The sequence below is a fragment of the Mus caroli genome, chromosome 14, assembly GCF_900094665.2.
Source record: "Mus caroli chromosome 14, CAROLI_EIJ_v1.1, whole genome shotgun sequence".
NCBI lineage: Eukaryota > Metazoa > Chordata > Mammalia > Rodentia > Muridae > Mus > Mus caroli.
Genome location: NC_034583.1, coordinates 37,278,405 through 37,293,652, shown reverse-complemented (window position 1 = coordinate 37,293,652; position 15,248 = coordinate 37,278,405). Strand labels below are relative to the sequence as shown.

The window sequence follows — 15,248 nt, the reverse complement described above, 5'->3', positions numbered from 1 at the left end:
CCCTAATGAGATCTGATGCCCTCTTCTGGTGCGTCTGAAGACAGCTACAGTCTACTTACATTAAATAAATAAATAAATAAATCTTAAAAACAAATGTGCTCCCATTGTCTATCTCTCAGAAAACTATGAGGCAAGGAGGAGTTTAGATGCCAAGAACTGAGGACAAAGACCCAACGATCTACACAGCAGTCTTTAATAGCTCAGCGTTCACACCCTCGGGTTTTAAAAAAAGCACAAGTTAAAAATATTTGGAAGGGGGCTGGGGAGATGGCTCAGCAGTTAAGAGCACTGACTGGCTCGACTGACTGGCTCTTCCAGAGGTCCTGAGTTCAATTCCCAGCAACCACATGGTGGCTCACAACCATCTGTAATGGGATCTGGTGCCCTCTTCTGGTATGACTGAAGACAGCTACAGTGTACTCACATAAAATAAATCTTTAAACAAACAAACATGAATTAAAGTTCCTAAAATGGGCCTGGCAAGGTAGCTTAACAAGTGAAGACACTTGTCCCAGACAATCCCCATGACCTATGTGACTGAAGAGATCATTAGCTTCTGGAAGTTACGCCCAGTAAACAAACAGGCAAACAAATATTAAGTTCCTGAAAAAAAATATTTGGAAAAAGTGTGTCTGAGATCCAGTGAGCTCTCAGCAGGTAAAGGCATTTATGATTCAAGCCTGGAAACCTGCGTTTGATCCCCAGAACCCACGTAATGGTGAATGGAGAAACTGACTTTGTCCTCTGACCTTGCATGAACCTCACACTTACCAACCCCACAGATACAATAGTAATAACAATTTAGAAGGTTCTGAAACTGTGTTTGTATTACATATATACTTTCTCCTTATCATTATTCTATATATGGTTTTATATAACGAATAATCCCATATTTTTATTATATTAGGTTTCATCAGTATTTTTTAAGTGATTTAAAGTATACTAGTGAGCCGGGTGGTGGTGGCGCACGCCTTTAATCCCAGCACTTGGAAGGCAGAGGCAGGCGGATTTCTGAGTTCGAGGTCAGCTTGGTCTACAAAGTGAGTTCCAGGACAGTCAGGGCTATACAGAGAAACCCTGTCTCGAAAAATACCAAATAAATAAATAAATAAAATAAAATATACTAGTGAAATAAGTTATGCAAATACAACTCTACAAATACAAGGGGGTTGGTTATCCATGGATTTGGCATTTTTTAAAAATACATTGATTGATTCTGTGTGTGTCTCTCTCTCTCTCTGTGTTTATGTGGTAGTTACAGAGACAACCCGTGGTACTCGGCTCTCTCCTTCCACCATGTGGGTCCCAGTGACTGAACTCAGGTGGTTAGGCTTGGCTGCAGGCACCTTTACCTACTGAGCCATGTCACTGGCTGTGGTTTTGGCATCTTAGGTGTGCCCCTTGGATACCAAAGGTTTTTGAGACAGGGCCTCATGATGTAGCCTAGGCTGGTGTCACACTTCTGGTCCTTCTGCCTCAGCCTCCCTCGTGCAGGGGTTGCATCTGTTCTGGCCTGTGGTATGCTCCTGCATTTCTTACTACAACAGTTTACATCGAAAGGTGCTAATCTTCCAGGTTTGGTCTCTACTGTCAATGTCACTATGTTGACTATGGTGGCACATACCTACACCCCAAACTTGGGAGGCGGGCAGTAAGATCTTTAGTATGAGATTGTCATGGGAATCTGAGACCAACCTGGTTTATGTAGTCTTATTACTGAAAAAAAAAAAAGTCCCATCTGACTCCAATGCCAAAATGCCTGTGTGTGTGTGAATGTCTATGTGTGTGAGAGTGTATGTATATAGGAGTGTGTATATGTGAGTGTATGTGTATTTGTGTGTATGTGTTTGCTTAGTTAGTTGGTTAGCTGATAGTTATAGCATTGGTGTTGGTTCAGTACTTGTTACTACTGCCCTACTAGAGTTCTGAGGTGCCACGTGGCATCGTACTGCAGAAGAAAAGGAGCATGCTGGTCTATGCCTTTGTAGCTGGCCTATCCCATCCTTTTAAAGTTACCAGGACTCAGTGACAGGGCTCGATCTAGAGGCTTTGTAATCTGAATCACTGTCTACAGGCCTCACCTAGATAAGCCGTAGCTGCAGTAGGTGTAAGCCCTCTGGACTCCATTAACTGCAGAAGGTCAGGGAGACCAATCACACTCAGCCCATGGTTCCTGTCACAGGTGAAGGTGGGATCTGTTTGAGTTCCTATTGCGTTTGTTCTTCTCCTCCTCTTTTCTATTCCTGACTGAGAACTTGGCTCAGCTCTTTTTATCTTCTTGGGGATCGAGCCTAGGCCATGTGCTCCATCGCTGAATCACAACTCCTGCCCTTATTTCTATTCATTTTTGCTCCACAGTCTTGCTAAGTTTCCTAGCACAGGAGTACAGTGCCAACAGAGACCAGAAGAAGGCACTGGATCCACCGGAGTTGGAGTTGTAGGCATTTGTGAGCCATCCTGTTGAGTATACTGGGTCTTCTGGAATTACAGTAAATGTTCTTAACCACTAGGTCACCTCTTCAGTCCTGCATGTGTGGGTGTTATGCCTGCATGTGTATATGTGCACCATGGCCATGCCTAGTCCCCACAGAAGCCAGAAGAGAGAGTTGGACCTTCAGGGACTGAGTTACAGATAGCTGTGATCTGCCATCTGGGTGCTGGGAACTGAACATGAGAACAGAGGAAGAAGTATAAAGTAGTGATATGTGTGGGCTAGAGTGATGGCTCAGCAGTTAAGATCACTGGCTGCTTTGCTAGGGGATCCAGGTTTAATTTCCAGTACCTGCATCGGGGCTCACAACTGTCTATAATTCTAGTCCCAGGGAATCTGACAGCTTCTGGCCTGCTTGGGTACTAGGCACGCATGTGGGTACACAGATGTGATGAAAGTAACACCAAACACACACAAACACACACACACACACACACACACACACACACACACAGAGAGCGAGAGAGAGAGGAGAGAGAGAGATGAAGATTCACTTCAAGGTAAGCAAGTGTAAGCTGAAGTACTTTCCGGCTGCATGAGAACTCATTAGGAACACCCTTAGGCAGCTCAATTTCTTGTTTAGCATTCTCTCTCTTTTGTGACAGGTTTTCACATACCCCAGGTTGGCCTGAAACTCACTATGTAGTCAAGACTGGTTTCAAATGTCTGGTCCTGTGCTTCTAACTGATATCTCTAAAGCCCACGTTGGACATCACATTTGGTGACATAGTACCTTTGGAAAGTTCTCATAGCATCCGGTGCTTTTGGTTTTTCCTCCAATGCTGAGATCAAACCAGGGCCTGATATGTGTTAAGACAAGCCACTGCCACCGACAGAGATCTGCCTGCTTCCGCCTCTGGAGTGCTGGGACTGAAAGCACGTGCCACCACACCTGGCTACGAAACAGGATTTTAATGTTACGAATGTCATGAAGTTCAACCTGCCTGTATCACTCTCACATCCATCACTCTCCATCCCCATCCCCCCACTATGTTGGGAATAGAGCCCAGGCCCTCACACACTAAGCTATACACACCCTGTCTGCCAAAGCTCTTTTAACACAACTCCTCAACAAATGGTGTGTTTTCCTTCAGACACCAAGGTTTGGTTGTATAGCTAATGGTAGCAACCATGTCGGTGACAAGAGTTCTTCCTCACTAAGTGACCAGCCTGTCACCATTTCCCTTAAGCACTGAGTAGTTCTAAAACAGTGATCTTTCCATGACACTCCCTGGGCATCTGGGAGTGACTCCACAATATAATCTCATAAGAGCTGAGCAAGCTCTTTGGGCTCAGCCCAGGCTGATCTCATTTTCTGTCTCAGATCTCACCAGTGATCTAGAGCTCTTGAGATTCTTAGTCATGTTAGCCAAAACATGATGGAAGTTACCAAGATGTTTGTGGGATACAGCTGATTTCTATGACAACAGAAATTAAATCATGACAGAACATTTTTAAAAGCAGAAGAATCATAAATAAGTGGTTAAGAAAAACTTTCCATTCAAAGCATCCAGTGACTTGCAAGAACACCTCAAGAACTTTTGAAACAGCTGTTTAAACTCCTTGTAGGTATGTTTTATAACCCACTGTTAATAAATATAAATGTGTATGCATGTATGTATGCATATATGCACTATTATATGTATTTTGGGTTTTTTTTTTTTTGAGATAGGGTTTCTCTGTGTAGCCCTGACTATTCTAGAACTTACTTTGTAGACCAGGCTAGCCTCAAACCTACTGCCTCTGCCCCAGAAGTGCTGGGATTAAAGGTGTTGTGCCACTAAAGCCCAGCATAGGTATGTATTCTTAACACAAAGTTTTATCTGAATCAGTATGAGGACTCAGTACGTACTATGTGAGCATGAGTGTTGAGGGACATAATAAAAAGAACGGCAAGTTCCCAGCTACACCCAGCTACTCTCTGCCGGCAGTCCTGCCATCTTTAGGCTAGCCTCTGTGCGGTGGTCTTCTCAACTCCCATTCACCTGCCTCTGAGCTGCTTGTACTTTCTCCGCCATCCACCCCCCATAGTTGGCAGTCCCAAATTCCAGTAACTCAGAAAAATCAAAACTCTAGAAGCTTATAATTAATCAGTCAGATTTGTATATCAATAAATTCTCAATTCTCAAGATGCCCACAATAATTTCAGAGCCAATTGATAATGATACAAGCTGCTCACCTAAATTAGACAAGTTACCCCAATTATTCTATCCCTATATGATATTTTAGCTAGCTGTGGCTATTTAAAGCCACATGGAATCTGAATTGTCCCGTTCATCCTCCATCTGTAGGGAGTGCAGGCAGCTATACTGGAGCTGGGAAGACCTTGATCAGTTGCTGCATCAGGGCTAGCCGTGGAGGTGGTGAGGCCGAGACTGCCGGGGTAGAGAGTAGCAGGACATAGTGCGGAATGGTACCGATTTTTTAATATTTCCCACAGCAGATGAGAACCCAAGTCTGGCTCCCTAGCACCCACTTAAATGCACATGACAGTGTCCATCTGTAACCCAGAGCTGGGCAGCATAAACAGGTGGATTCCCGAGCTCACTGGCTGGTTGGTCTAGCCGAATCATTGAGTTCCAGGTTCAGTGAGACGTGGTGTAAAAAATAAGGTGGGAGCCACTGAGTAAGACACCTGATGATGTCACCCCATGACCTCCATACATGTATAAACATGATGCATACTCGTGTGTGTGTGTATGTGTGAATGTATGTATGTATATACATGTATGTATGTATGTATGTATGTATGTATATCTCCAAATCTCTGCTTCGTCACTTGTCAGATGGCACTAAATGACACTTAAGAAAGACACTGGAGGTAGGAGCCTTCCCAGTACTGAGATTACGGAACAAGCACTGTATTTGCTGTATACTGTAAGATGCTTACAGGGCCTTGGCCTCTACCCCACTCTTCACTGCCTGGAGAACGTAGCCACTTCTTGCCCAGAGTAAGCTGAAATGATCCCGGTGTCCTAGGAAGCAAAGCTCAAGAGAGCTCAAGGGTGAGTGGTTCCAGCTCAGTTTCTAGAAGACAGAAGCCCAGCCTTGTCTCAGACGTTTGAGAATCAGGGGATGTAATCACCAGCCCTGTTAATGGACTGCATGCAAGAGAGGGAGGGGGACGAAGGGACTGACAGGGTAGGAGCCTTAGGGCTCGGAGAATGAAAGGAACCCACACCGGTCATCGCGGTACGCTGCTTATATTCCTATGGCTTTATTTTCAGATAAGGCGTGAGAGCCTTTCGCTCACTGCACGCGGTGGTACTCGCGTGCAGTGAGCGAAAGGCACGTCTGGAAGGTAAACTGATGACGCAAGCTTTGCCCCTGGTCCTTGCCCCACGCCCCAGCGTCACCCAAAGTGCCCCTGAGCTCCGCCTCGCCCCCGCCCCGCCCCGCCCCGCCCCGCCCCCGGAGCCCAGGAGTGGTGTGCGTGGCCGTGCCTCCGCGTGCGCAGCGGTGCGTGAGGGCGGGGCAGGGCGGAGGCGTTGGTCCGGCCACGTTTGGCCTGGCGGTTCCGGCTGCGGCGCGTGGGGGCGCACGGGGGGCGGGGCTGGAGCTGCAGCCGGATCCGGATGCGGCGCCGCTGTGACCCGCAGGGAGACTGACGCGCCGGGACAGGAGCGTGGTCCGCTCCGGTGCGGTGAGGCGGCCTGGGGCTGGGATGCGAGGGCTGGCGGGCTTAGGACCGCAGAGGCTGGGACGCCCCTGCCCGGGAACCGGGCGGCTAAGCTTGATGCCCGGCGGTCCGGCCAGGCAGGGTCTTGGAGGGCCTAGGAGTGTCCGTGGCGTGGGAATGGGGGACGGTCCTCGCCTTTTCTGCCGCCGTCCCTATGAAAGGGCGCGAACCCTCGGTTCCCTTTTACGGGTGTAGCGGTCAGAGCCGCTGAAGACAAGCACCGGCTCTGAAGAGCCCCAGCTGCGCAGACTGTATGAAACCTGGGGTGGGGGAACCTAGAACTTGAACCTCTAGAAACACCTACTGTGTGGTTTCTATTGTGTGTTAGAGCTAATGTTTATGTAAGGCAAGCATAAAATTTGTTCCTGTAAAAAAATAAATGGGGGTTTGTTTGGGATTAGTTAATCCAAGAGTAGGTCTCAGGAAATGGATTCATCAAGGTAGGAATTGTATGGTTCAAACAGATTCCATGATGCAAAGATTGTCATCTGTTGACTTTCCTGCAGTAGTGCTCTATGGGAAAATGAGAGGATCCTCATTCCAGGCCACTCATTTGTTGATGAGTGTTAACTAACCTTAGGGCTAGTCTTGGGAACTCGGTGCACCCAACTGTGCAACTAGACTGGGGCTAATCAGATCGTGTTAAGTATACTAACGGGAAATACTTCTTGCTTCATGAAATACTACCTTTCATGAAGATACTCAGAGCTGTCTACTTATCTGTCTGTCTACCTAGCTATCTGCCTACCTGTAACCTATCACAGCGAGTTTGATTTGGCTGCAGATCATGTTTAGAAATGTGTGAATCCTGGTCTTCAATCTTCCTACTTGTTGCTCCGCTGTTTTTCAAGAAGCAGCCGCTCCCCATCTATATCCAGACTCAGAGGCTGGGAAACCAAACTTGAAGTTGGGTTTATGTCTTTTGTCTTCTCACTTGTGGCCATGTGGCAATCTTTTTTTCTACATGACTTTCTGAAATGTGATTTCTAGATGATACCTTACGTCATTCATTATTCATTGACTAGAGGTTTCCTGGACTAGGGCTTAGGCAATACTCAAGCATTGTAAACAAATGCTAATTTAGAAGTTAAACACTACTGGGTGGAGGGGGGAGGGGCTTTTAGGTAGAGTTTACAACCAAATTTAGAGGAAGTTAGGTGGTGACCTTTAAGTGCTACAGAATGAAGGCTTCTTGTAGTTCTGTTTTGATAAGACGGCCTGTGTAGCAGGGGCTAGCCTTGAACTTCAGGGTGGGGGGGGAGTAGTAGAGAGGGGTACCTTAGAATCAGCTTTTTAAAAAATCTCCATGTTTAATCAACTCCAATAATTAGTTTTAAAGTGTGTGTGTGTTTGAGAGTGTGACTGGGTAGCCTGCTGTCTTGAGCTCCCACACAGTTCATGCTTCAGCCTCCCTAGCACTGGATCCAGGTCTTTGCCACCTCACCTGAATTTATTAGATTGTAATAAGGCATGGCCTCTGTCAGCATCATAAATTGTGTCTTTATGACTAGGAAGATAGGCTTTTTTCCTTTGGGTTTTATAAATTTCATTTAAAAAGAGGTTTGGCTCTCATCAGATCCTTTGTGTTTAACCAGACCAATGCCTGTCCTCATCTAGTTAGTAATGAATGCTAGAAACGGATTGAATGTTGCTGTCCAGAATGGTGTGGGACACACCTGTGGTCAGCCTGGGGAATATGGAAACAGGAGAACCAAGAGTTAAAGGGAGGCTGGGAGGTTCGCTAAGAGAGTAAATCATTTGCAATGCAAGACAGAGAATCAGAATTCTGATTCCCAGAACCCGTGTAAAGAAAATACGGTGGGCTTAGTAGCCCACCTGTAATGGTATCATCAGGAGACAGAGAAGTCCTTTGAGTAAACTGACTATTCTCACCAACCTAAAAAGTGAGTTGTGGGTTTGGGGAGAGAACTGCTTTCAGTATATACAGTGGAGAGAGATTGAAGAATACGCCTGATGTCAACCTTGGGCCTCCTTCACTCTCACAGGCACACATGTGCACACATTCCCAACACACAAACATGCCTACACAAACACACACATACAATGAAGGGCGAGAGGCCAACCTAAGCTACATGATGAAACCGTTCTTAGAAACTGACCTACTGGCATTGTTCTTTCTTCACTATTTATGTGGCTTCCTTGTAGATAATGTACTTTCTCATCCATTGACTTAGGACCTGGGTAGCTGATCAGTGGAAAGTGGCTAGAAATTACTGTGCTAATCACAGGTTGCCTTTTTCTGCTTGCCCCCTGTGCTTCTCACCTTTGCCAGGAGCATAGCTTATCAAACATGACCTTTTCAGTATGGGTGGAGATAGCTTAGTGAAGGATAAAGGGGGAACAGGGAGAGCTAGAGTGGGGCCCATGTGGGAAGGACACAGCTTTCATGCCTTTGTTTAGTTACCTGGAAGCTTCAGGGTTTAATTTGTGGGTACTAAAGTGCCTCAGCTATACAGTGTAACATGTAGCTATGTAAACGTGTCATTTTATTTAGAAGCCTTTAAAGATTTCTTTTGTAAATCAATTATTAACCCATGAGTTCTTTAAAATCCTTTGGTGTCAATCACATCTTGCTTTCCCTTTCCCAACATCCTCGCTGCCCGCCACCAGAGTTTTGCTAGTTGAAGACTGAGCTCAGGTGAACCCAATGTAGCTGCTTCCATTTTGTAAACAGTTCATTAAAACAACATGATAGTCATATCTTGGTGCCTGGACAATGGGTTCTTATTTCTACCAGAATGCCTTTATACATTTTTGATTTGTCTGAAATTCTCATTTCCAAAATTGAGATTCCAAGTACTAATTCTAACTTTTTAACTCTTACACAAGAATGGAGTGTAGGGATTTGGCTAAACTAGACTAGTAGTTAAAGAGGTGACATCATTCTGCCTAGTAGAATCTATGATGTAACTTGTGGTGAAGTGCAAAATGAAGATGCAACACTCACTGCTAGAAAATTGCTAGAGTTTCAGAGTGACATTAAGCCATGTGCATCAGTCCTGTGACACTTGGATGCTGCCTGTGGCCATGTTATTGTCCTCAGCCTAGAACCTTGCAAGTTCCTCTATCTACTTGCTAGTCTGTAAGATATGATCATGATATATCTTTTATTGTTAAAGAATTAACAAATATAAAGTACACACCAAATTAATATACATATTTTTATGATTATTTACAAAATGGGACCATTTAGTTAAAGAAATGTAGAAGAAACAAACTATTAATAACTGGTTAAGATTTATTATGACTTAAATTTTTATTGAGACAGCATTTCCTATCACATTGGTCGTTATGTGTGTTTTGAGACAGTATTCCAAAGTTTAACCCAGGCTGGCCTAAGACCCCTATTCCCTTGGTGCCTGAAGTTCTGGGTTTATAAGCACGTCCCACTATGTCTGGTGCATAGCATGAAAACCAACCAACCACCACCACCACCAAACAACCCACTGGTTATTAAACTCTCTAGAAGTAGCTACCACACACAGTGTGTGTCATGGCTAAGATAATACTAGTGTGAATACAGAGAATAATGAAGTAATTTGAGTAATTCCTAAGTTATCTTGTTTGTGGTTCATATAAAATAAGTCACATTCATATGTTTAAGTGAGTCTTTAGTGACCCCTGGCTACCAGGTGATTTCTGAGCCTAGTAATAACTGCAAGATTCTAACTGTTCAAATGTGAGCACCCATAAGATGATGTCAGTGCTGCACCAGTAGCCCAGCACACAGGATAAAGCATCTTCAGGATCTGCTAGTTTTAAAGCTTTGTTTTTGTTGACTTAATTTGAATACTCAACACATTTCCCAACTGATAGTAAAGATGGTTTTTAACAAGTAAACGTGTTTACAGTTACAGATTTCAGGTAGCTAGAGTAGAGTAGCTGGTAAAATGTTATAGAACCCATTTGTGTGATGACAATAACTTTCTCATCAAGCATACTTTTCCTTTTATAAAGCCTCTCAACATTTGAAATTTTATTTTAGACTTTACTGGAAAGATGAAACCCGATGAAACTCCTATGTTTGACCCAAGTTTGCTCAAAGAAGTGGACTGGAGTCAGAATACAGCTATATTTTCTCCAGCCATTTCTCCAACGCATCCTGGAGAAGGCTTGGTTTTGAGGCCTCTCTGTACTGCAGACTTAAATAAAGGTATGGGCCCAACTTTAGTTTGGGAATCCTGACCAGAATTTGTTGCTTTCTTCCTAAGCATGATGAGAACTTGAAACAGTACTTGATTTTTGTACTTAAAGTGACTGGATCACTCAACTGTAATAGTCTTGTATCATGCCTAAGACCAGATATTACTATGATGAATTTAAAAATAAATATAACAGTATTCCATCCAAAAGGATATCTGAAAACAAAACTGAAGTTATAATGTATAAACACATGGACGAGTTTTCTCCAAGAAGACAGGCAAAGGAACATTCTTTGGACAAAGTGAAGGGGTTTATTTTATTTAGTCCTGTGTAATTCTTAACATCTAAATTATCCAAAATAATTTTCTGAAACTTCGGTAATGACATTTTGCCTTACTCTTTTCTTTTAGATAGGTATTTGAATAAAGTAAATTTGACCAGAACTACTGCATGTAGAAAAATTAAGACTAAAAAAGTTAGAAAATGTACTTATAACATTATCAGTAGTTTTGGGGGGTTTATTTTTATTTTTTTTGAGACACAGTCTATGTATTCCTGGCTGTCCTTTAACTCAGAGATCTACCTGCCTCTGCCTCCCAAGTGCTGGGATTTTTTAAAGGTATGTGCCACTATTACCATTAAAATTAAAAATTTTAAAAATTGTCCCAACAGCATAATACTAGTTACACTTTATCTTACAAGTGATATATTCAGTGGAGTGAGAATCTTGCACTTTTTGGGTCATATATTTAGGAGAATGTGGCATCCCTTACATAAAATTTAAATAGCGCTTAACAGTATACATGCTACTTCTGTAATTATTGATATTAAGGCTTGAACTACCATAAAATCATATGCAGGCAAATATTGTTGAAGGCTGTCACTTGCTATCCTGTTTATAAAAATAGGTACTTGTATGAAAATGCCCTAATGTGTATGGTACCATGTTTAATGAATGCACACAACACACTATTGAAAAATTGCATGTTTTGAAAAAGTAACTTTCTTTAACCTACCCACTGAATATTTTTGCTGCTTTCCATATTTTAATCTTTCTTTTGCTTTTCTCCTGAAATGTTTTAAAACTAGGTTTTTTTAAGGTATTGGGTCAGCTGACAGAGACTGGGGTCGTCAGCCCGGAACAGTTCATGAGTAAGTACCATGTGGCATTTTGTCTGAATGCATAGATATCTGGTCAGTACCCGCTCATTCAAATAGCTTAGTTATAAATCAGCCATCCTTATTTATAGAATCGAGATGTTTGTATAACTTGATATTTACTCTAGAATTGCTTTCCTTTTATTGTAGTATATATCTTAAATAAATCTTAAAAAAAAGATATATACTACAATAAAAGGAAAGTAATTCTAAGATTTATATATTATGTATATAGTGTTCTGCCTGCGTGTATCCTGCAGGCCAGAAGAGGGCACCAGATCTCATAGCCACTATGTGGTTGCTGGGAGTTGAACTCAGGACCTTTGGAAGAGCAGGCCGCTGTGCCATCTCTCCAGCCCTGTAGTATATCTTTCTATGTGGTTATGTTTAGCACAGAAATTTCATTACAAACTTAAAAAAAATTTACGAGGTTATGTTCCTACTTTCCTTTTGTTCTTATTTATTCATTCATTCATCTATTTGCTTTTATATTGAATTTTAAGGTTGGGTATCTTAGTCTAACAATCCCTTTCTCCCTTGAGACATGAGAAAATGGGTTTCCAAAAAGAATCAGTTGTACCCGATATCACAGTTAATTATTGCCAAGAAAGATGGAACCTTCTTAGCTTTATCCAGTGTCGTAACTCAGTCGATTCCCATTTTCTATTAATGCAGCTCCTTTAGTTGGTAACTTCTCCAACTAGGCTGAGAATGAAGATCAATATTCTATAGTTTTATTTTCCTTCATTGTCTTATTCCCCCCCCCCCCCAAATTGGGACCTATATAGAATGAGACTTTGAAAATAAACAATATCTGAGTTTGAGAGCTTGGCTTTTAAAATTCCTTTGTTTCTCTTTGCATCCATATCAGAAGAGATGAGAAAGGGTGGCTTTTTATAGCAATACAAAGTGCTAAACATCGTTTGTATGACTTTGGAAAAGCTGTTTAAATGGGGGTGTATCTCTCATCTTTATAAGGTGCTGTTACAGCAAAGATCCTATTTCTAAAAGAACAAATACATAATCATGAAACATTGGAAAACTATATACTGAAGCCAAGACTGAATTGTGGATATAATATACTCTTATAATCTGCAGTTTTGTTCTTTGAGTATCTGTTGAGTGTTAGTTTTAGATAAATGTAAATTAAGTGGGAAGATATTGACGTTTTAATTAGTCACAGAAATGGCAACATGCACAGTTTCTCTGTAATTCTGTGTTGTCTTACTTTGCTAGCAGATTGTGTGTGTGTTTCTGGTACTAAACCAAGTACTATCACTCTCTACCTCGGGGTTACATCCCCATCCTGCACTAACACGTGACTTTAAAGGTGTGGACCACCTAGTGCTCACCATTGGTATTTCAACTCCTTCATGTTTTAAATAATGTATTTTTAGAAGAGGAAACTAAAATTTAAGGTGCACACCCTTACTTAGTTCCAGAGCTGGGGGGGGGGGGGCGGGGTGGGTGGGTGGGTTAGAGACAGGCCAATCTGATCTACAGAGGAAGTTCTAGAACACCCAGAGTGATACAGTGAGACCCTGCCTCAAAAACCCAAACAAATAAATGTCTTAGGCTCAATGTACTTCACTTGCTTTCACTGAGGCAAAATAGCTTCAACATTCAAAGATGAAGTCACACAGGCTTGGTGCTTTTCTTGAATTCAGTAAAATAGAAATGCATACTATCTAACTCTTTTTGACTTTTCCTGACAGAATCTTTTGAGCATATGAAGAAGTCTGGAGATTACTACGTTACAGTTGTGGAAGATGTGACCCTAGGACAAATTGTGGCTACAGCAACTCTGATAATAGAACATAAATTTATCCATTCATGTGCTAAGGTATGTACTCACATTAATGCCTACGAATAAAGCACACAGATATTTTCTAATGAAACCAACTTGGAAAACTTCATTAGCAAAATCGTTCACTGCTCCTTAGCAGAAGATACTTCTGGAGTTTCTGCAAATTACAATACAATGAAATTCAGATAGATGAGCCAGCGGTAAGATGGCTCAAGAGGTTGGCCACCAAGCCCAACAACCCAAGTCCCAGCACTGAGATCAGCACAGTGGAAGGAAAGAATTACCACAAGTTGTATAGTTCAACCTCCACAGATATTCCAAAAGCCATTCACAAATGCAGATACACATTCACACACTCTCTTTGGATATGCTCTGTTTATGACAAGATTGCATTATGGGGACTGGGGTTTAGAGCTCTGCTTTAGCTGTACAGAGGGGAGGTTGAGGAGGATAGAGCTAAAAAACGGTTAAGCAGAAACTGATTTTCCTGTTTCCTCTGTGAAAAAGTAAAAGCTGTAATTAGCAACTGTTGTTTAGTGGAAAACAGGCTGAAAGCTCATCCTGTAGTACTGTGATTGTTTGCAGAGAGGGAGAGTAGAAGATGTCGTTGTAAGTGACGAGTGCAGAGGGAAGCAGCTCGGCAAACTGTAAGTATGTACACGTAACCATGGAAACTGGTTTCTGTCCCAGTTTGGCCTCTTGCCAAGAAACTTAGAGAAACTTATTTTAAGATTTTTCTAATTTATTTCTGACCTTCTTTAATTCTGAACTCATTCTCTGAATCTTACACTGAATTTAATGAAAAATTAAGTACAGTTTTGTTAGGTTTACCTCATAGTTTGAGAAGTGAAAACATTTCATTTACCAAGAGTAACATGTAATTGAACTGTGCACATGTATGGTACTGTTAACTCTAACATGCTAGGCAAGTTGTGCTCTGCTACTGAGGAATGTTGCAAGCAGTCTCCTTGATACCAGTCCCTCCAACCCCTACTCCCTCTGTATTTCTTTTTTTAAAGATTTATTATTACATGTAAATACACTGTAGCTGTCTTCAGACACAGCAGAAGAGGGCATCAGATGGGTACAGATGGTTGTGAGCCACCATGTGGTTGCTGGAATTTGAGCTGAGGACATTCAGAAGAGCAGCCAGTGCTCTTAACCACTGAGCCATCTCTCCAGCCCCGTTTTGTTTAAGACAGGGTTTTTCTGTGTACCCCTAGCTGTCCTGGAACTCTGTTTGCAGACCCAAAGTCAAGAGACCCACTTGCCTCCTGAGTGCTGGGATTAAAGGTGTGCACCACCACTGTCCAGACTTTTTTTTGAGACAAGTCTCATTAAATTCAGCCTAGCTATGAACTTGTGATCCTTCTGCCTCAGAGTCTGGAGTAGGTAAAAACAGGCCTGGCTTGAAAAGTAACCTTGTTAACTCTTAATACTAGCATTCTCAGACTCAAGCAAGTCACAGCGAGTACTCAGCTCCTCTGTCAGATACAAATCAAAGGCAATGTTTGTATGCATCATATAGTACCTAAGCATTGGGATCCTTGACGTATGAACTGCACCACTATTCTAATCCAGTCAACTAGTCAGGTCTAAAATTTTAGGACATGAAAGTTGTTTTTCAAGAATGACAAAGGATGTGCCTAACTATAAAATTGGCACACAGGAAGCTGACGATCACCTCAAGTTCAAGACCAGCCTGGACTATATGACAAGATCGTGTCTAAATATATACACAACAGAAGACCCTTCAGTTAGCACAGTTTGCTTTGTTTCAAGCAGGGTTTCTCTGTACATCCCTGGCTGAACACTCACTCTGTAGACCAAGCTGGCCTCAAACTCTGAGATCTCTCTTTTTCCTAGTACTGAAATTAGACTAATCTTGAGTTAATCTGATCCATATTTCCTTTAAAAAGTAGCTTTTAGGGGCTGGTGAGATGGCTCAG

The 15,248-nt window shown here is 42.4% G+C and overlaps 1 protein-coding gene across 3 annotated transcripts in view; it reads left to right on the top strand.

Moving 5' to 3' along the window:
* The first annotated feature begins 6,011 nt into the window (after nt 1–6,011).
* Nucleotides 6,012–15,248, top strand: part of Gnpnat1 (glucosamine-phosphate N-acetyltransferase 1) — a 13,356-nt gene continuing 4,119 nt past the window's right edge. The window contains exons 1-5 of one of the 3 annotated variants that reach the window (XM_021181928.2): nt 6,012–6,134; nt 10,177–10,344; nt 11,424–11,486; nt 13,208–13,335; nt 13,885–13,946. In XM_021181928.2, the coding sequence (XP_021037587.1) occupies nt 10,191–10,344; nt 11,424–11,486; nt 13,208–13,335; nt 13,885–13,946 (407 nt within the window). In that variant the 5' untranslated portion in view covers nt 6,012–6,134; nt 10,177–10,190. Of the gene's footprint in view, nt 6,135–6,433; nt 7,077–10,176; nt 10,345–11,423; nt 11,487–13,207; nt 13,336–13,884; nt 13,947–15,248 lie in introns of those variants that run through there. The other 2 variants (XM_021181929.2, XM_029468872.1) reach the window with 2 other exon arrangements.